This window comes from Pseudoliparis swirei, chromosome 1 (assembly GCF_029220125.1).
Source record: "Pseudoliparis swirei isolate HS2019 ecotype Mariana Trench chromosome 1, NWPU_hadal_v1, whole genome shotgun sequence".
Taxonomy (NCBI): Eukaryota; Metazoa; Chordata; class Actinopteri; order Perciformes; family Liparidae; genus Pseudoliparis; species Pseudoliparis swirei.
The window spans coordinates 20,622,746-20,643,654 of record NC_079388.1 but is presented as its reverse complement, the minus strand read 5'-3'; the positions used below and the strand labels follow the sequence as shown (position 1 = coordinate 20,643,654).

The following is a 20,909-nucleotide window of genomic DNA, read 5'->3' as shown; positions in this document are numbered from 1 at the left end:
CAGGAAGGAGACGGGAAGGGGACAGGAAGCAGACGCGAAGTTGATGGGAAGGGGGCAGGAAGGAGACAGGAAGGAGATGGGAATGGGACAGGAAGGCGATGGTAAGGAGACAGGAAGCAGACAGGAAGCAACCTTCAAAACTAAAAGTCATCACTGACTTCGTGAGAGTTGTTTTAGAGTGAAAGAAAGACGGTATGAGTCCACGAGGATACTAATAATAGTGTCAGGTATGATTCTCCTCCGTCTCCTCCTCCTCTTCCTCCTCTTCCTCCTCCTCCTCCTCCTCCTCCTCCTCCTCTCCCCGTAAGGAAGCAAGGCGATGAAGAAGCTGGTCCTGAAGCCCCCGGAGAGGACCACGTCCCTGCAGGCCGTCTGGGACCAGCCGGGCTCCGCGGACCTGGGACCGTGCGGTAAACCGAGGCGTAGAAAGAGTGTCACGCTCCGGACGTGACAGGAAGTGACAGGAAGTGACAGGAAGTGATGAACGTTGTCGTGTTGACTCTCTTGCAGGCGGCTTTTCTCTCCAGTACTGGTGTGTGTGTGACCACCTGGGTCTGCCCTACAGGGAGGAGGTCCAATGGGTCGGTGCCAAGGCGGAATATATTTATTTATTGTTTGTCTTCTGAAAATATCTTCTGCTTCCTGTTTTTACGTTTTTTTTAGATTATTTAAAAAAAGAAATTTTAGATTTTATTTGTCATTTTATTTCATAATAAAAGATATGTATAGATTTTTAATATTTTAAAAATATTGTGTATTTTTATTTATTTATTTACATTATTTAAATGCAATTTGTTTTAATTTAAAAAATTTAATTTGTTAAATGTTTTAAATTTATTTATTTTATTTATTTTATTTATTTTATTCATTTTATTTTAATTTAAAAACACTTTTCTCTGCTTCTCCTCCTTCACCTGCTCAGATCTAAAGCTTCCTCTCCTTTATTCACCTGCTTCTGCTTCCTTTCACCTCTTTTGACTTTTTATCCTCTCGTGTTTCTCTTCTTCTTCTTGTGGAGTTTAGTGATTCGTAATGTCCCTGAACGCAGCGTTGTGAAGCCACGCCCCTCTCCCCCCCTCCCCTCTAGGACGTGGACACCATCTATCTCACTCAGGACACCCGAGAGCTCAACCTGCAGGACTTCATCCACCTGGAGAACAGGTGAGCTCATCACACACACACCATTAATAACACATCATTAATAACATAATAACATAGTAACATATCATTAATAACATAATAACATAGTAACATATCATTAATAAACTAATAGCATAATAACATATCATTAATAACACAATAACATATCATTAATAACACAATAACATAATAACATAATATCATTAATAACATAACATAGTAACATATCATTAATAACATAATAACATAGTAACATATCATAAATAAACTAATAGCATAATAACATATCATTAATAACATAATAACATATCATTAATAAACTAATAGCATAATAACATATCATTAATAAACTAATAGCATAATAACATATCATTAATAACACAATAACACAATAACATATCATTAATAACACGATAGCATAATAACACATCATTAATAACATAATAACATATCATTAATAAACTAATAGCATAATAACATATCATTAATAAACTAATAGCATAATAACATATCATTAATAACACAATAACACAATAACATATCATTAATAACACGATAGCATAATAACACATCATTAATAACATAATAACATAGTAACATATCATTAATAACATAGTAACATATCATTAATAACATAGTAACATATCATTAATAAACTAATAGCATAATAACATATCATTAATAACTAGTGCTGTGAAAAATAACGCGTTAACTCAGTTAATTCAATTACAGGTTTAACTAGTTTTTTTTTTTACGCATTTAACGCATGCGCAGAATGAGCTTCCAATCCGTCTGTTGTTGGTCGTCGGGACGGAAAAAAAGTCACTTGCAAAATGAGCTTCCAATCCACCACTTCAATCTGAACTCTGTCCGCTCTCATGCAGACGGTCTGTTCATCGGTAATGATCCTTCCGCAGGTTCACCTCCGGAAACCTTGTTACGACTTTTACTTCCTGTAGATCAGGGTCTCAACACGTCGATCGCGACCTGCCAGTCGATCGCGGCGTAGTGTTGGTAGATCGCATGACATTAAAGAGATTGGCCCGCCCCTGACATGTTCTCTAGAGCACGTCTTTGTTCTTTTATTAAACTAAACGTCTGTTGTTGATCGTATCTCCACAGCAGCATGTCATTTCTGTCTCTTCGTTGCGTTAACACTTATCGATCTCCGACTGGCGCGCCACCGGGCTCCCTCCGGGCGCACCGGGACCGCGCAAAAAAAAAGTCACTTGTCAATCTGTCCACCTTTAGATTGTATCATGGTGGAGTTAATGGTTGATAAACAAGAGAAAAATGCTCTGTTTAACCCTCCTGTTACCTTTACATTTACGAACATATTTTACCCTCGGGGTCAATTTGACCCCAGCAATTAAAACCTCCAGAAAATTATTAGAATTAATATTGTTTCCCAAGTTTAAGTGTGAGGTACTTTATGTTTGTTTGTTGACTACCTAAATAGCCCTTTAAATAAAAAAAAAGTTGATATTTCTGATATGTTTGACACAGTGAAAAACAGCCTGGGGTCAAATTGACCCCAAAGAACACCGACATTAAACATTGAATGGGGTCAAATTGACCCGAAAGGTAACAGGAGGGTTAAACATTCTGTTTAGGATGAAGATGTATTAATGTTCCATATGGAAGAAAACTGCTAAATAACTGCTGAGTTGCAGCACCATTGTATAGAAGAATGTATAAATGTATATATCCGTCTTTTGTCATAAATCTCTATGTTCTCACAAAATATACCGAGAATATCGGTAATATGTGATTAATCATGATTAATCCACAAAAACCTGTGATTAATCCGATTAAAAATTTTAATCGTTTCACAGCCCTATTAATAACACAATAACATAATAACTAGGGCTGGGCAACGATTACAATTTTTAATCGCGATTAATCGCATGATTTCCCTGATTAATCACGATTAATCACGATTAATCGCATTTGTATGCGCAAAATCCAATAATTGATTCAAAAGTAGTGTATAGCGCACTTCTATTTTAAATGTTCTGCCATATGAATGAAAGTGCCATAACATGTGTTGTCCCTGTTAGAGTGAGACACCAGAAAACACTTTCAGTGCAGTTTGTCAATTCCTAGAACTTGACACTTATTTTAAATGTTCTGCCATATGAACTAAAGTGCCATAAAATCTGTCAGGACATTGTCCAACGCAGTTATGCAGAGACACTGTGACAGAACGCTGGAGACTGAAGCAGGGACATGATCAAAGGCAGTCGTCTGGCAGCAGCGATCATCTCTGGTGCTCTATCTGCTCAGTGTGGTGACTTTATTTGACACATTCCACTGCTGTGCAACTCCAGTCAAGTGTCCCGCGCACGTTTCAGCAGAATGTCTCTCCTCTCCTTTAGTTGCCTATTTTGTGGAGCCCCCTCAGGACGTGGTGCCCTCCCACAGCGCGTAGTGCGCTATGGGAGCGGCGGCGCTGGGAGGAGTTTATAGCACAAACAACAATGAACTAGTGGAGGCGGCGAGGTGCTCCGTGTTGCCAGGTTGGAGATGGTGAAGTATCGTACCAAAGGCTCAACATGGTTGTATTTGGAGGATAATTATTGTGTATCTGGCAACCCTGAGATCGGTCGACCAATGACTGCTCTCTATTCTGTCAGCTCACGCAAGAAGGTGGAACGTAAGGGAGATACCATTTCCAAAACTTGTAAGGGGTAAATACTAGTTTGTTAAAACCCAGAGAAACACAAATATCAGACGAAGCAAAATCCCGACGTTTTTGGAATCCCTGCCGGACGCATTTGTTAGGTCTCAAAAGCAGGACATGTCCGGGGAAAGAGGACGTCTGGTCCCCCGATGTCCAGTCGTCCCCAGAGAGCAGCAGCACGTTGTGAAGCTGTCGCTTTGCAGTCCTCTCCTTTCATCCAGCTCGTGTATTCTCCGTGTGATGTGTGTCTCGAGGGCGTCTCATACCTGCCGTCATTTGTTGAGATTCTCCATGTTTGTTAAACCGCGAATGACTTTCATTTCCGGTTCCGCAGCAATCAGTAGCAGACTTTTACAAAATAAAAGCCTGTGAGCAACACACTTTTACAAAAATGAAATAAATAATAAAACCTGCGTTAACGCGCGATAAAATAATTGTCGGCGTTAATTAATTGATGCGTTAACGCAAGATTAACGCGTTAACGTGCCCAGCCCTAATAATAACATATCATTAATAACACAATAACATAATAACATATCATTAATAAACTAATAGCATAATAACATATCATTAATAAACTAAAACATAAAAACATATCATTAATAACACAATAACATAGTAACATATCATTAATAAACTAATAGCATAATAACATATCATTAATGAACTAATAGCATAATAACATATCATTAATAAACTAATAGCATTATAACATATCATTAATAACACAATGACATAGCAGCGTACTCCTCAGGGATCTGGTGGCGATCATCGCAGCGCTGGAGTTCAACCCGTGGTTCACGAAGGTCTCCACCAAGGACTACAGACTGGTAACCATGGCAACAACAACCTACAGAACGACGAGACTAACACAAATACAAACTAATGCAAATCCAATATGTAGACTGTAGAAACAGTTTTATGACGTCTGTGTGTGTGTGTGTCCGTGTGTCCGTGTGTGTCTGTCTCTTTCTGTGTGTGTCTGTCTCTTTGTGTGTGTGTCTGTCTCTTTCTGTGTGTGTCTGTCTGTCTCTTTGTGTGTGTGTCCGTGTGTGTCCGTGTGTGTGTGTGTGTCCTCCAGTCCACTGATATCTGTGACCAGATCTTGAAGGTGGTGTCCCGGTCCAGCCGGCTGGAGGAGCTGCTGCTGGACAACACTGGACTCAAGAGGTCAGAGGTCAACCCAATGATACACTACAGTTCCTTCAGGATACCTTGTGTGTGTGTGTGAGGAAGTATGACATCATCACTCCCCGGTTGTTGTTTCTTGTCTCCTCTCCAGTGATTTTGCTCAGAAGCTGGCCAGCGCGCTGTCCTACAACCCGGCCTCCACGCTGCACACACTCAACCTGAGCAACAACTCCCTGGAGGACAAAGGTCAGCGCACACACACACACACACACACACACTCCGTTTCTATTGTGTCGACAGGCTTTCACACTCTTATGGGTCATGTATACGTCCTTAAAACAGATCGGGGGATATGTTCTTCATGATGAGGCCCATTCTAACTCACAGGCTCCGCCCCCTATAGACTCTCGGGGTAATCCTCTCCTCCAATCACGAGCCTCCTCCACCCAGTTCAGTTACGTCTTACCTGGGCCGGGTGTGGCTCCACCCACTCCACTCAGAGTCCAGTAGAGGGCGGAGCCTGTGTGGGTTTAGGTTACGCTAGTAACCCTAGTTCTACGAGCACAGGAGGCCTGACGCTCCCACGCCGTAGAAGAGTTCAGGGTGACGGGGAGGCACGTGCTGATTGGCCGGCGATGCTTTTGCATTGGGCGAATGCTGGCTCGTGATTGGAGGAGAGGAATAACCCCGTAGTAACCTTTATACTGTGAACTCTCAACGAGCCTCAGAGGTGATGCTGTGCGCCCTCTGGTGGCCATGCAGGAGCAGACGCTCAGCTCTTGTGTGTGTGTGTGTGTGAGTGTGTTTGTGTGTGTGTGTTTGTGTGTGTGTGTGAGTGTGTTTGTGTGTGTGTGTTCCTACAGGTGTTTCCGCTCTGAGTGCTCAACTCGCCAAACTTCCCATGGGCCTGAAGCACCTGAACCTCTCCAGGACCTCCTTGTCCCCTAAAGGTGAGACGCAGTCAGATGAACTTCAAGCAAACATTAACAAATACCTTTGTACAACAGACGAGAACTCTTGTTCCCTAAACATAAACTAGTACTTTAGTAAGATAAACAAGTACTTGTTTTCCTTAAACATAATCAAGTATGTGTATCCAATAAACTACGAAAGTACTTCAGTTCCCTAAACTTAAACAAGTACTTTAGTAAAATAAACAAGTATTCGTTTTCCCTAAACATAATCAAGTATGTGTATACAATAAACAAGTACTCCTGTTCCCTAAACATAAACAAGTACTTTAGTTTCCTAAACATAAACAAGTACTTCAGTTTCCTAAACATAAACAAGTACTTTCATAAAATAAACAAGTACTTTAGTTTCCTAAACATAAACTTTAGTAAAATAAACAAATACTTTTGTTCCCTAAACATAAACAAGTACCTTTGTTCCCTAAATATAAACAAGTACTTTTGGTCCATAAACATTACATAGTACTTTAGTTCCCTAAACATTAACAAGTACTTTAGTAAAATAATTATAATACTTTTGTTCCATAAACATAAACTAGTACTTGTATTCAGTAAACAAGTACTCGTGTACAATAAACAGGTACTATTGTTCCCTAAACATTAAAACACACTTTTGTTCAATTAACACGAACAAGTACTTTAGTAAAATAAACAAGTACTTTTGTTCCCTAAATGTTACCTAGTACTTGTGTTCCCTAAAGATAAACAAGTACCTTTGTTCCCTAAATGTTCCCTGGTATTCCTGTTCCCTAAACATAAACAAGTACATTTGTTCCCTAAATGTTCCCTGGTACTCCTGTTCCCTAAACATTAACAAGTACCTTTGTTCCCTAAATGTTCCCTGGTACTCCTGTTCCCTAAACATAAACCAGTACTCCTTTCCTCCAGGTGTGAACATCCTGTGTCAGGCCCTCGCCGCCAACCCGTCGGTGGCCGCCGCCCTCGTGCACCTGGACCTGTCGGGGAACTCTCTCCGAGGCGACGACCTGCCGGTACGCAGCCCGGCTTCTCCTCCTGGTGGTTCCAGGTCTCATGGGTTCCAGGTCTCACGGGTTCCAGGTCTCACAGGTTCCAGGTCTCACGGGTTCCAGGTCTCACGGGTTCCAGGTCTCAGGGGTTCCAGGTCTCACGGGTTCCAGGTCTCACGGGTTCCAGGTCTCACGGGTTCCAGGTCTCAGGGGTTCCAGATCTCATGGGTTCCAGGCCTCATGGGTTCCAGGTCTCACGGGTTCCAGGTCTCACGGGTTCCAGGTCTCACGGGTTCCAGGTCTCACGGGTTCCAGGTCTCACGGGTTCCAGGTCTCACGGTTTCCAGGTCTCAGGGGTTCCAGGTCTCAGGGGTTCCAGGTCTCACGGGTTCCAGGTCTCAGGGGTTCCAGGTCTCAGGGGTTCCAGGTCTCATGGGTTCCAGGCCTCATGGGTTCCAGGTCTCACGGGTTCCAGGCCTCATGGGTTCCAGGTCTCACGGGTTCCAGGCCTCATGGGTTCCAGGCCTCATGGGTTCCAGGTCTCAGGGGTTCCAGGTCTCATGGGTTCCAGGCCTCATGGGTTCCAGGTCTCATGGGTTCCAGGTCTCAGGGGTTCCAGGTCTCATGGGTTCCAGGTCTCATGGGTTCCAGGCCTCATGGGTTCCAGGTCTCACGGGTTCCAGGTCTCACGGGTTCCAGGTCTCACGGGTTCCAGGTCTCATGGGTTCCAGGTCTCATGGGTTCCAGGTCTCACGGGTTCCAGGTCTCACAGGTTCTCTGCTGTGGTTCTTCTCTCTGTGCAGAACCTGCACGCTTTCCTGAGTCAGCCCAACCACCTGGAGACCCTGGACCTGTCCAACAGCGACTGCTCCGTGGAGCCGGTGAGACGAACACCTGGACCTGGACCTGGTTTTGGTTCTGATGAAGTTCAGCTTCGTGTTGTTGGGTTTCTCTTTTCTTTAGGTGTGTGCGTCTCTGCTCAGAGGATCTTTGAAGCACCTCTCCGTCTTCAACATGTCGAAGTCGGTCTTCTCCCACAGGTCGGTCATTAAATCCACCCCGATTTCATCTAGACGTCACCATTTACATGAAGTTTAAATGAAGTTTAAATGTAGTTTAAATGTAGTTTAAATATAGTTTAATTGTGTAACGAGGAGTTGCTCCCTTTCCCCCTGAATGTGCCTCCTCACAGGAAGTGTAGAGAAGTCTCTCCGTCCTTCAAGCAGTTCTTCAGCGAGGCTCGGGCCCTGAGCAGCGTCAGCCTGTCGGGGACCCGGCTGCCTCCGGAGGCCCTGAAGTGAGAAGACCTCCGACCCGCCTGAGCAGATAAATATGAACCATCACTTCTCCTGAGCTGCTGTCTGATGACCTGGTGACCCGGTGACCTCTCTGTCGGCAGAGCGCTGCTCCTCGGACTCGGCTGCAACCCGAATCTCAGTGACGTGTCTCTGGACCTCAGCTGCTGCGAGGTAGGACCCCCCCACGCGGACCTCCAGGAACCCCTCAGAACTAGACCAGCACTCGAGATCCGTCTCTCTCTCTTTCGCCCTCAGCTGGGTTCTGGAGGCTCTCAGATCCTGGAGGGCTGCGTGGCCGAGATCCCCAACATCTCCAGTCTGGACATCTCAGACAACGGTGGAGAGCGTGTTCTGGACTCGGAGCCTTCGTCTTGACCCCCCCCCCCCCCACTCGGCCGGTTGTTCACGTTCTTGTGTTTCCTCCCCTTTCAGGTCTGGACCTGGATCTGAGCACCCTGCTGGTCTGGCTGGCCAAGAACCGCTCCATCAGACACCTGTCGCTGGGCAAGAACTTCAACAACATCAAGTCCAAGTGGGTGACGCACAAAGTCACAGACGTCAGTCGGTCGACGGGGTGTTTTGTAATTGTGGAGTAACTTTCCCCCCAGGAACGTTTCTCACGTCCTGGACAACCTGGTTCACATGATCCAGGAGGAGGAGTCGGTGAGTGGAACTTCTCTGCGTCTCCTTCTTGTTACCCGTCACTTCCTCCTTTTACGTGGTGCTGATGCATTCATCGTTTCCGCCGCAGCCGCTGATCTCGCTGTCGCTGGCCGACTCCAAGCTGAAGACCGACCTGTCCATCGTCCTCAATGCGCTGGGCAGCAACACCTCCCTGACCAGGCTGGACATCAGTGGGAACTCCATGGGGGACATGGGGGCCAAGATGCTGGCCAAGGCCCTGCAGATCAACACCAAACTCAGGTGTGAAAGCTGCATTCTTTCTCCTGACCACCAGGGGGCTCCTCTGGTTGTATAGAAGTCTATGCTTCATGTGTTAAAGCTGCATTATTTCTCCTGACCACCAGGGGGCTCCTCTGGTTGTATAGAAGTCTATGCTTCATGTGTTAAAGCTCCATTCTTTCTCCTGACCACCAGGGGGCGACTCCTCTGGTTGTATAGAAGTCTATGCTTCATGTGTTAAAGCTGCATTCTCTCCCCTGACCACCAGGGGGCGACTCCTCTGGTTGTATAGAAGTCTATGCTTCATGTGTTAAAGCTGCATTCTTTCTCCTGACCACCAGGGGGCGACTCCTCTGGTTGTATAGAAGTCTATGCTTCATGTGTTAAAGCTGCATTCTCTCCCCTGACCACCAGGGGGCGACTCCTCTGGTTGTATAGAAGTCTATGTTTCATGTGTTAAAGTTGCATTCTCTCTCCTGACCACCAGGGGGCGGCTCCTCTGGTTGTATAGAAGTCTATGCTTCATGAGTTAAAGCTTGGTTCTTGTTCTTCTGGTCTTCAGGACCATCCTGTGGGACAGGAACAACATCAGTCCTCAGGGCCTACAGGACGTCGCCTCCGCTATGGAGAAGTAGGTATGAGGTCACATGACTGGTTGTTGCCTTAAGCTCCGCCCTCACCGCGCTCTGGTATGATGGACTGTTTCCAGGAACCACACCATTCGCTTCATGCCTATTCCCATCATGGACGCCGCTCAGGCACTGAAGGCGAGCCCGGAGAAGACGGAGGAGGCCCTGCTCAAGGTCGCGTAGCCTCCACCGTGTTGTGTTCAGGGCCTTCAGTTCTTCTCGCGTCACGCTGTGTGTGTTGTGATGCAGATGGAGCAGTTCCTGCTGAGGAACCACGAGACGCGCAAATACCTCCAGGAGCAGGCGTACCGGCTGCAGCAGGGGATCGTCACCACCACCACGCAGCAGGCAGGAACACACACACACACACACACACACACGTCCACCGGCTGACCTCTGACCTCTCTGTGGAGCAGATGATGGACATGATTTGCGTCAAGGTGCAGGACCACCTGAACTCTCTGAGGTTCACAGAGACCAGCTCGGTCCAGGAGGACGTGAAGGTGGCCGAAAACTTCATGAAGGACGCCAGGAACTCCAAGAAAGTAAGAAGACATGACACTACCACTTTAGTCCACAGGGGGCACCAGAACCAACACTACCACTTTAGTCCACAGGGGGCACCAGAACCAACACTACCACTTTAGTCCACAGGGGGTACCAGAACCAACACGACCACTTTAGTCCACAGAGGGCACCAGAACACACACAGAGTAAAAGTTCCTCACAATAACTTTAATCCTGAACTTGACTATACATAATTAAATAAATCTGCTTTTGCATTTCATGTTTTGGCTCAAGAAGATAGATTTTAAACCGTAAGCACTAAAAATGTTAAGTAAAATACCTGGGATAAAGAACTCTCTCTCTCTCTCTCTCTCTCCAGCTGCTCCCCAACCTGCACTACCTGAAGAGTGCCGGGTCCAGCGGAGCGTGCGTCGGCGCCATCGAGGACAAGCTGGAGTCGATGGCCGGAGACGTCTCGAGGGTCATCGACGAGCAGCTGCAGGTACCGAGCTGCTCGAACACCAACTTCGGACCGATGTTCGAAACTCTGCTAACTCCTCCCCTTCCACCCCCCCGCCCCTCCCTCCCACCCCAGACAATGCTGGTGTCCATGGTGGACGCTGCCGAGGGCCTGTGTCCCCACGTGATGAAGAGGAGCAGCCTTCGCCAGGAGCTGCTGAAGGCTGGCGCCGGGAGGATGACGGTCCCTCGCAGCTTCATCACCACGACGCTGCTGGAGCAGTCCGGGGTCGACATCATCAACAAGATCAGGTGTGTGTGATGTGGCGCCCCCTGTGGACTAAAGTGGTAGTGTTGTTCTGGCGCCCCCTGTGGACTAAAGTGGTAGTGTTGGTTCTGGTGCCCCCTGTGGACTAAAGTGGTAGTGTTGGTTCTGGTGCCCCCTGTGGACTAAAGTGGTAGTGTTGGTTCTGGCGCCCCCTGTGGACTAAAGTGGTAGTGTTGGTTCTGGTGCCCCCTGTGGACTAAAGTGGTAGTGATGGTTCTGACGCCCCCTGTGGACTAAAGTGGTAGTGTTGGTTCTGGTGCCCCCTGTGGACTAAAGTGGTAGTGTTGGTTCTGGTGCCCCCTGTGGACTAAAGTGGTAGTGTTGGTTCTGTGCCCCTGTGGACTAAAGTGGTAGTGTTGGTTCTGCTGCCCCTGTGGACTAAAGTGGTAGTGTTGGTTCTGGTGCCCCTGTGGACTAAAGTGGTAGTGTTGGTTCTGTGCCCCTGTGGACTAAAGTGGTAGTGTTGGTTCTGCTGCCCCCTGTGGACTAAAGTGGTAGTGTTGGTTCTGGTGCCCCCTGTGGACTAAAGTGGTAGTGTTGGTTCTGCTGCCCCCTGTGGACTAAAGTGGTAGTGTTGGTTGTGGCGCCCCCTGTGGACTAAAGTGGTAGTGTTGGTTGTGGCGCCCCCTGTGGACTAAAGTAGTAGTGTTGGTTCTGGTGCCCCCTGTGGACTAAAGTGGTAGTGTTGGTTGTGGCGCCCCCTGTGGACTAAAGTGGTAGTGTTGGTTGTGGCGCCCCCTGTGGACTAAAGTGGTAGTGTTGGTTCTGGTGCCCCCTGTGGACTAAAGTGGTAGTGTTGGTTCTGGCGCCCCCTGTGGACTAAAGTGGTAGTGTTGGTTCTGGCGCCCCCTGTGGACTAAAGTGGTAGTGTTGGTTCTGGCGCCCCCTGTGGACTAAAGTGGTAGTGTTGGTTCTGCTGCCCCCTGTGGACTAAAGTGGTAGTGTTGGTTCTGCTGCCCCCTGTGGACTAAAGTGGTAGTGTTGGTTCTGCTGCCCCTGTGGACTAAAGTGGTAGTGTTGGTTCTGGTGCCCCCTGTGGACTAAAGTGGTAGTGTTGGTTCTGGTGCCCCCTGTGGACTAAAGTGGTAGTGTTGGTTCTGGTGCCCCCTGTGGACTAAAGTAGTAGTGTTGGTTCTGCTGCCCCCTGTGGACTAAAGTGGTAGTGTTGGTTCTGACGCCCCTGTGGACTAAAGTGGTAGTGTTGGTTCTGGTGCCCCTGTGGACTAAAGTGGTAGTGTTGGTTCTGGTGCCCCTGTGGACTAAAGTGGTAGTGTTGGTTCTGCTGCCCCTGTGGACTAAAGTGGTAGTGTTGGTTCTGCTGCCCCTGTGGACTAAAGTGGTAGTGTTGGTTCTGGTGCCCCTGTGGACTAAAGTGGTAGTGTTGGTTCTGGTGCCCCTGTGGACTAAAGGGGTAGTGTTGGTTCTGCTGCCCCTGTGGACTAAAGTGGTAGTGTTGGTTCTGCTGCCCCTGTGGACTAAAGTGGTAGTGTTGGTTCTGGTGCCCCTGTGGACTAAAGTGGTAGTGTTGGTTCTGCTGCCCCTGTGGACTAAAGTGGTAGTGTTGGTTCTGGCCCCTGTGGACTAAAGTGGTAGTGTTGGTTCTGGTGCCCCTGTGGACTAAAGTGGTAGTGTTGGTTCTGGTGCCCCTGTGGACTAAAGTGGTAGTGTTGGTTCTGGTGCCCCTGTGGACTAAAGTGGTAGTGTTGGTTCTGGCGCCCCTGTGGACTAAAGTGGTAGTGTTGGTTCTGTGCCCCTGTGGACTAAAGTGGTAGTGTTGGTTCTGGTGCCCCTGTGGACTAAAGTGGTAGTGTTGGTTCTGTGCCCCTGTGGACTAAAGTGGTAGTGTTGGTTCTGGCCCCTGTGGACTAAAGTGGTAGTGTTGGTTCTGGCGCCCTGTGGACTAAAGTGGTAGTGTTGGTTCTGGTGCCCCTGTGGACTAAAGTGGTAGTGTTGGTTCTGCTGCCCCTGTGGACTAAAGTGGTAGTGTTGGTTCTGGCGCCCCTGTGGACTAAAGTGGTAGTGTTGGTTCTGGTGCCCCTGTGGACTAAAGTGGTAGTGTTGGTTCTGCCCCTGTGGACTAAAGTGGTAGTGTTGGTTCTGCTGCCCCTGTGGACTAAAGTGGTAGTGTTGGTTCTGCTGCCCCTGTGGACTAAAGTGGTAGTGTTGGTTCTGCTGCCCCTGTGGACTAAAGTGGTAGTGTTGGTTCTGCTGCCCCTGTGGACTAAAGTGGTAGTGTTGGTTCTGCTGCCCCTGTGGACTAAAGTGGTAGTGTTGGTTCTGCCCCTGTGGACTAAAGTGGTAGTGTTGGTTCTGGTGCCCCTGTGGACTAAAGTGGTAGTGTTGGTTCTGGTGCCCCTGTGGACTAAAGTGGTAGTGTTGGTTCTGGTGCCCCTGTGGACTAAAGTGGTAGTGTTGGTTCTGGTGCCCCTGTGGACTAAAGTGGTAGTGTTGGTTCTGGCCCCTGTGGACTAAAGTGGTAGTGTTGGTTCTGGTGCCCCTGTGGACTAAAGTGGTAGTGTTGGTTCTGGTGCCCCTGTGGACTAAAGTGGTAGTGTTGGTTCTGGCCCCTGTGGACTAAAGTGGTAGTGTTGGTTCTGGTTCCCCTGTGGACTAATGTGGTAGTGTTTGTTCTGGCCCCTGTGGACTAAAGTGGTAGTGTTGGTTCTGGTGCCCCTGTGGACTAAAGTGGTAGTGTTGGTTCTGGTGCCCCTGTGGACTAAAGTGGTAGTGTTGGTTCTGCGCCCCTGTGGACTAAAGTGGTAGTGTTGGTTCTGGTGCCCCTGTGGACTAAAGTGGTAGTGTTGGTTCTGCCCCCTGTGGACTAAAGTGGTAGTGTTGGTTCTGGTGCCCCCTGTGGACTAAAGTGGTAGTGTTGGTTCTGGTGCCCCCTGTGGACTAAAGTGGTAGTGTTGGTTCTGCCCCCTGTGGACTAAAGTGGTAGTGTTGGTTCTGCCCCCTGTGGACTAAAGTGGTAGTGTTGGTTCTGGCGCCCCTGTGGACTAAAGTGGTAGTGTTGGTTCTGCCCCCTGTGGACTAAAGTGGTAGTGTTGGTTCTGGCGCCCCCTGTGGACTAAAGTGGTAGTGTTGGTTCTGGCGCCCCCTGTGGACTAAAGTGGTAGTGTTGGTTCTGGCGCCCCCTGTGGACTAAAGTGGTAGTGTTGGTTCTGGCTCCCCTGTGGACTAAAGTGGTAGTGTTGGTTCTGGCGCCCCCTGTGGACTAAAGTGGTAGTGTTGGTTCTGGCGCCCCCTGTGGACTAAAGTGGTAGTGTTGGTTGTGGCGCCCCCTGTGGACTAAAGTGGTAGTGTTGGTTCTGACGCCCCCTGTGGACTAAAGTGGTAGTGTTAGTTGTGGCGCCCCCTGTGGACTAAAGTGGTAGTGGTGGTTCTGACGCCCCCTGTGGACTAAAGTGGTAGTGTTAGTTGTGGCGCCCCCTGTGGACTAAAGTGGTAGTGTTTCACTAAACTTTGACTCACTAAAATATACTTGTGTTTTTATTTTGTTTAATCTTTCTAGCGAAGTGAAGCTGAGCATGGCGTCGTTTCTTTCCGATCGCATCGTGGACGAGATCCTGGAGTCTCTGTCCAGATCTCAGCACACACTGGTTAGTCTCTCTCTCTCTCTCTCTCTCTCTCTCTCTGCTGTTCTTGTTTTTCTGTCCACCCACCCTTCTCCGTCCTCTCGTCTCCAGGGAGAACACGTGGTCCAGAAGAGTCGGCCTCCGCTGCACCACGAGCCCCCGATGGAGACGGAGGTCCTGGACGAGACGGTCCTGCAGCCAGAGCAGAGCCAGACCCGGGACCAGAACCAGAACCAGAAGCCCGGGCTGCAGGACTTGGACGGCAGCATTGTGAGAAACACACAAAACGACACACACACTCTCCTCACGTCGCTGGGTAGAACACGTGCTTCTTAATAATCCGTGTTTTGCTCCCCAGATGACGCCTAGATCCAAGAGGAGGAGTATTCTGGTCCGGATGCTGCGACCCGTCTCCGTGGCGTTCGGTGAGCGGCAGAACGTTACAGAACGTCATTTAAAGTAGAAACTTTTTGATACTACAGACATCATCCATTGGTCTCGACTCATTCTGGCTCTGCTCTTCGTTTCCTGCTCCACTTCCACATGACCTTTGTCTCCGTGCTGTGGGAGTGAGTCGGCGTTTCTTCCTCAAAGAGTTTTTGTGGTTCGATGCGAAAAAAACAAAAACAAATGTGGTTCTACAGTGTAGAATCCGTCCGTTCATATCTCTCTCGTGAATTTTAAGTTTTTATTCGTCTTAACCCTCCTGTCACCTTCACATTTACTCACATGTTTTTACCCTTGGGGTCAATTTGACCCCAGCAATTAAAAACTCCAGAAAATGATTAGAAATAATATTCTTTCCCAAGTTTAAGTGTCAGGTACTTTATGTTTGTTTGTTGACTACATAAATAGCCTTTAAATAAATAATAAAGTTGATATTTCTTATATGTTTGACAGTGACTGGGGTCAAATTGAGCCCAAAGAACACGATGCGTACGAGTTGTGTTCAGGACATTGAAAACATATCATCGTGTGAATTTTATGTTTTCCCAGTTTTCCCCAATAAATTAGGAAAAGTTATGAAATATGAAGCAAACAAAATGATGTCATTCATTTATTTAGAGATGTTAAACATTCAATGGGGTCAAATTGACCCCAAAGGTCGCAGGAGGGTTAAATAAGGCGTTTGATAACTTGTTCCAGTCGAGACGTGATATTTGAAGTAAAGTTTGTCCACGACATGTCGGATTGTCTCGAGAACGAGAGAAATGGTTTCATTGGACCTCGAGGGGATTGGATCAACGGCGCCACTCAAAGAGCTCCTCTGGGCTCTGCAGCTCCCGGTGTCTTTCTCAGCCTCACGTTACATAAGTCCCGCCTTCTTGATTGTCAGCGACCAATCGGTTCACTGCGACTGAAATGTTTTCTTTAAAAAAAAAAAGTGGTCTGAGATCCTTTGTTCGTGTTCCAGATAAGAAGTGAGATTGGGTCCAGTGCGTCTTCACTGAACATTATTCACTGCTGGACCCACAGAGATGGAGTTTGACCTGGACAAGGCTCTGGAGGAGGTTCCTCTCCACGTGGAGGACCTTCCTCCTCCTCCTCTTCCTCCGGCCCCCCACGGAGACCTCCCCCCTCCCCCTCCTCCGACGGACGCCAAGCCGCTCTGTCTGGGCGAGCTGCTGCCGGTGGAGCACGAGCTGCTGCAGCACCACACCAAGCTCCGCCCCAAGCCCAGGAAGAGGAGCAGGCCGAGCCGGCCGGCCGTAGGTTCCCCTCGGCGTCCGTTTACTTCTCAGTGTTGTCGTCTTTTCTCAAGTCACGGCGATGACATCATGATTAACATCCAGCATGAGCGCTCCTGACACGCCTCATATGAGCCGTGTTCCGATGTCGGCGTCGTGTGAATGCGCCTGAACTGAGTCTCGTCTCTTTAGCGGAGAGCCACCGGCAGCTCCACGGCGCCGGAGGCCGAGCAGAACGGCATCATGGGAAAGCTGGACGAGGGCCTGGATGACTTCTTCTCCAAGAACGTCATAAAGCTCAGCTTCCGGTGAGAGTGAAGCTTCAGGCTGAAGTGGAAGGGATAAACTCCCAGAATCCATCAGAGTAAAGCGGCGTGTCCTCGGCTCGTACGGTTTGGTGAACGGATGATTCCTTTCTACTAACTCAAGTGCTTCTCCTCCAGCCTTCCCTCGGCGAGGAGTCCGTCCTCCAGCTCACAGGAAGCAGCCGACAAGAAACACGACTCCAGAAAGAGCGGCTTCTTCAACCTCATCAAATCCCGGACGTCCCGCTCGGAGAAGAGCCACGGCGCCGCCTCCATCGCCCCGCCGCCCCACCCCGCCCCCGCCGCCGCCCCGGTGGCTGAGGAAACGCCGCCGACGTCCCCCACTGCTGCCGCGAGAAACCCCGTTTCTGTGGCGGAGCCCCACCAGGATCTCCGCAGGGCCGCGTCCTGGGACCACACGGATTCTGAAACGGGGACCTCGCCGAGCGCCGCCGAGCCTCCCGAGGAGGAGGACGCGGAGAGGAAGGAGAACCTCCACGCTCTCCGCCATGTCGGGGTCCCCGTGATGGGCATGGACCTGCTGGCTGAGATGAAGGCCAGACAGGAAAGAATGGCTGTCAAGAAAGTGGGTGGAGCTAAAGGGTCAACACTCCTAAAAATAAAATACATGTAAAAATGTTTTTTTTAAATTACAAATATATATATAAATAAATAATAATAATAATAAACATTTATTTTATATAGCGCTTCTCAAGGCACCCGAAGTCGCTTTACAGAGTCCAGTAGTCACACACACACAGTCATCCCGGTGGTGGTAAGCTACATCAGTAGCCACAGCTGCCCTGGGGCAGACTGACGGAAGCCTGGCAGCCAATCAGCACCTCCGGCCACCACCAACATTCATTCACATCCATACGACCGGGGTGAGGCTGCGGTGCATGTCTTTATGATGGTGGGGGAAACCGGAGTACCCGGAGGAAACCCACGCAGACACGAGGAGAACATGCAAACTCCACACAGAAAGGACCTGGAACGACCGGGATTCGAACCCAGGGCCTTCTTGCTGTGAGGCGACAGTGCTAACCACTGAGCCACCGTGCTGCCCTAAAAGATATATTTATTTATATATATTTATATATTTATTTATATATATACATACAAATATATATAATTTGTGTCTATTATTTAAATGCTTTTTATATTTTCACATGCTCAATGACCAAACTTTTATTTAATATTTGATTGTGATATATTTGCTGTTGTGGAATTACATTTAAAACATTTTGAAATTCTCTGCAACAAATGTATATATTTTTTTGTTTTTGTTCAATTTTATCTGTACATTTTAACTTCTGCACAATTGTATGTATTTAGTTAATATATATAATGATCTCTTCTCTCTTACTCCAGGCTGAGTCGTCATCCTTACAGGACAATGATAAAGGTAAGAGTGGGAATTTCTATCCATAGTTCTAAAGTTTCATTTTTCAGTTTAATATAAATGTATAGATGACAATTTGCATGTTCTGGCTCCTGACCTCTGTGTCAGACGTCCGTCTCGTGGTCCCAGCGGACGCTGACGACGAGTCCAGACCGGAGCCGACCCCCAGGTCCAAACCGCCCAGCGTCACCCCCAAACCTCCGCGGTGCTCTGGGCCCCTGAGTCCTGCCAGTCCGACCGTCCCCGGGCCGAGCGGCACCTCCACCTTCGGTAAGCAACGGGTGGGATGCAGAAGACTGAGTATCTGGAAACGACTCGCACGGGAACAGATGTGTTCAAATGTCTTCTCACACCAACCAGGAGTTTAATTATGTGTATTCATTCTCTATTCATTGTTTGGTTGTTTCTCAGAGGAGTCGGCTGAGGCTCCGACATCACCTGCCAAAGGACCACTTCCTGCTCCTCGCCTGAAGAGGGCGCCGTCGGAGCAGGAGAGAGAGAGCAGCAGCTCTGCAGGACCCCTCTCTCCACTGGGCGGTTGGTATCTCCTGAGAATATGGCTCGTCTTTTATAAAGCATGGTTCCTTGTTTTGGTAGAAGACATAGTAGCAATGATTCATGTGTTAGAGCTGCATTCTCTCTCCTGACCACCAGGGGGCGACTCCTCTGGTTGTATAGAAGGCTATGCTTCATGTGTTGAAGCTGCATTCTCTCTCCTAACCACCAGGGGGCGACTCCTCTGGTTGTATAGAAGGCTATGCTTCATGTGTTGAAGCTGCATTCTCTCTCCAGACCACCAGGGGGCGACTCCTCTGGTTGTATAGAAGGCTATGCTTCATGTGTTGAAGCTGCACTCTCTCTCCAGACCACCAGGGGGTGACTCCTCTGGTTGTATAGAAGGCTATGCTTCATGTGTTGAAGCTGCATTCTCTCTCCTGACCACCAGGGGGCGACTCCTCTGGTTGTATAGAAGGCTATGCTTCATGTGTTAAAGCTGCATTCTCTCTCCAGACCACCAGGGGGCGACTCCTCTGGTTGTATAGAAGGCTATGCTTCATGTGTTGAAGCTGCATTCTCTCTCCAGACCACCAGGGGGCGACTCCTCTGGTTGTATAGAAGGCTATGCTTCATGTGTTGAAGCTGCATTCTCTCTCCAGACCACCAGGGGGCGACTCCTCTGGTTGTATAGAAGTCTATGCTTCATGTGTTAAGCTGCATTCTCTCCAGACCACCAGGGGGCGACTCCTCTGGTTGTATAGAAGGCTATGCTTCATGTGTTGAAGCTGCATTCTCTCTCCTGACCACCAGGGGGCGACTCCTCTGGTTGTATAGAAGGCTATGCTTCATGTGTTGAAGCTGCATTCTCTCTCCTGACCACCAGGGGGCGACTCCTCTGGTTGTATAGAAGGCTATGCTTCATGTGTTGAAGCTGCATTCTCTCTCCTGACCACCAGGGGGCGACTCCTCTGGTTGTATAGAAGGCTATGCTTCATGTGTTGAAGCTGCATTCTCTCTCCTGACCACCAGGGGGCGACTCCTCTGGTTGTATAGAAGGCTATGCTTCATGTGTTAAAGCTGCATTCTCTCTCCTGACCACCAGGGGGCTCCTCTGGATGTTTAGAAGTTTCTCTGGTTTATAAGCGTTTGCATATACAATCTATATTCATATACAAAGAGAGTAGCCGGAAACACTGGAGGGTGAAGAGAGGAAGGAGGAATGGACCCTGACGGGCAGCCTCGGTTGCTTGGATACTTCCCTCTTATGCGGCTTCCCTTCCTTTCCTTCCTTCCTTTCCTTCATGATGAAGGTTGCGTGACTCGGCGCTCCATGTGAGAAAGATAACGCTCAATTGAACAGGTGGCGGCTCGTTTAATGAATGCTATCAAGGCCTCGCCTGACGCCTCCGCACGCTGGTCTGTGTCTGAGGTTTTGTAGTTGAACTCCCGACTTGTATAATTAACAGGAAGTACTGTTAATTATACAAGTCGGGAGTTCAACTACGATGGCGCCGCGAAAGGTCGCCTCGGTGTGTTGGTGCGCGATGTTTTTTATTGTTTTCGTTTTAAATACTGTTTTCTGTTGGGATTCCCAGAGCTCTTACACCAGAGAAGAGCTATTGAACATCAGGGGAACAACTCCAGCGGATTTACTTCCAACGTTTTTAACTTCTGTGGAGTTACTGGACATTTTTGTAAAAGGTGTGCTCACCTTCCACGTGGTGAAACGCCGGAGAGGAAAGCGTTCGGGGCGCTCGTGCGGCTACGGAAGCGGGATCTCGTACAGCGCTGCGGGCATATTTCTCCAACGTCCGCTCACTGTGCAACAAACTGGGCGAACTCCAGCTGCTGGTGGGAGAGACAGAGACTTCTCCTCATCCTCCGTTCTGTGTTTCACGGAATCATGGCTTAGTGGCTCGATACCAGACTCTGCGCTCAGCTCGCTGGCTTCCAGCTGTTCCGAGCGGACCGAGACACGGAGCTCTCCGGTAAAAAGGGTGGAGGAATCTGCTTTTACCTCAACAACGGCTGGTGCAACGACGTAACGGTGATTCTACAGCACTGTTCGCCGGACCTGGAATCTTTATCATTCACTGCAAACCCTTCTACTCCCCACGTGAGTTCGCTTCATTCATCCTGGCGGAGTTTACATGCCGCGCAGGGACGTGAACGAGGCACAACAGACACTCGCTGAACAGATACGGCGTGTGGGCGGACCTTCCGGACTCTTTAGTTATTGTACCGGGATTTTAACAAAGGAAACCTCAGCCACGAACTCCTAAATATAGACAGTTAATTAAATGCCCTACCAGAGAAGAGCATTCTGGACCACTGCTACACAACAATCAGCAGGGCCTATCACGCCGTCCCTCGAGCTGCACTGGGAAACTCTGACCACGTCATGGTTCATCTGATTCCTCA

At 48.6% G+C, this 20,909-nt stretch overlaps 1 protein-coding gene across 2 annotated transcripts in view; it reads left to right on the top strand.

Moving 5' to 3' along the window:
* LOC130211054 (F-actin-uncapping protein LRRC16A) overlaps window positions 1-20,909 on the top strand; it is a 29,613-nt gene that overhangs the window by 4,343 nt on the left and 4,361 nt on the right. Inside the window, exons 6-36 of one of the 2 annotated variants that reach the window (XM_056441688.1) lie at window positions 313-410; window positions 511-581; window positions 1,088-1,161; window positions 4,578-4,653; window positions 4,905-4,993; window positions 5,106-5,200; window positions 5,818-5,904; window positions 6,814-6,917; window positions 7,697-7,774; window positions 7,857-7,933; window positions 8,086-8,190; window positions 8,293-8,362; window positions 8,447-8,528; window positions 8,624-8,723; window positions 8,800-8,854; window positions 8,943-9,115; window positions 9,657-9,725; window positions 9,804-9,897; window positions 9,973-10,071; window positions 10,140-10,268; window positions 10,610-10,732; window positions 10,826-11,001; window positions 14,532-14,619; window positions 14,707-14,865; window positions 14,954-15,020; window positions 16,072-16,304; window positions 16,476-16,591; window positions 16,727-17,174; window positions 17,960-17,993; window positions 18,099-18,260; window positions 18,402-18,527. In XM_056441688.1, the coding sequence (XP_056297663.1) occupies window positions 313-410; window positions 511-581; window positions 1,088-1,161; window positions 4,578-4,653; window positions 4,905-4,993; window positions 5,106-5,200; window positions 5,818-5,904; window positions 6,814-6,917; window positions 7,697-7,774; window positions 7,857-7,933; window positions 8,086-8,190; window positions 8,293-8,362; window positions 8,447-8,528; window positions 8,624-8,723; window positions 8,800-8,854; window positions 8,943-9,115; window positions 9,657-9,725; window positions 9,804-9,897; window positions 9,973-10,071; window positions 10,140-10,268; window positions 10,610-10,732; window positions 10,826-11,001; window positions 14,532-14,619; window positions 14,707-14,865; window positions 14,954-15,020; window positions 16,072-16,304; window positions 16,476-16,591; window positions 16,727-17,174; window positions 17,960-17,993; window positions 18,099-18,260; window positions 18,402-18,527 (3,557 nt within the window). Of the gene's footprint in view, window positions 1-312; window positions 411-510; window positions 582-1,087; window positions 1,162-4,577; window positions 4,654-4,904; window positions 4,994-5,105; window positions 5,201-5,817; window positions 5,905-6,813; window positions 6,918-7,696; window positions 7,775-7,856; window positions 7,934-8,085; window positions 8,191-8,292; window positions 8,363-8,446; window positions 8,529-8,623; window positions 8,724-8,799; window positions 8,855-8,942; window positions 9,116-9,656; window positions 9,726-9,803; window positions 9,898-9,972; window positions 10,072-10,139; window positions 10,269-10,609; window positions 10,733-10,825; window positions 11,002-14,531; window positions 14,620-14,706; window positions 14,866-14,953; window positions 15,021-16,071; window positions 16,305-16,475; window positions 16,592-16,726; window positions 17,175-17,959; window positions 17,994-18,085; window positions 18,261-18,401; window positions 18,528-20,909 lie in introns of those variants that run through there. The other variant, XM_056441770.1, reaches the window with a different exon arrangement.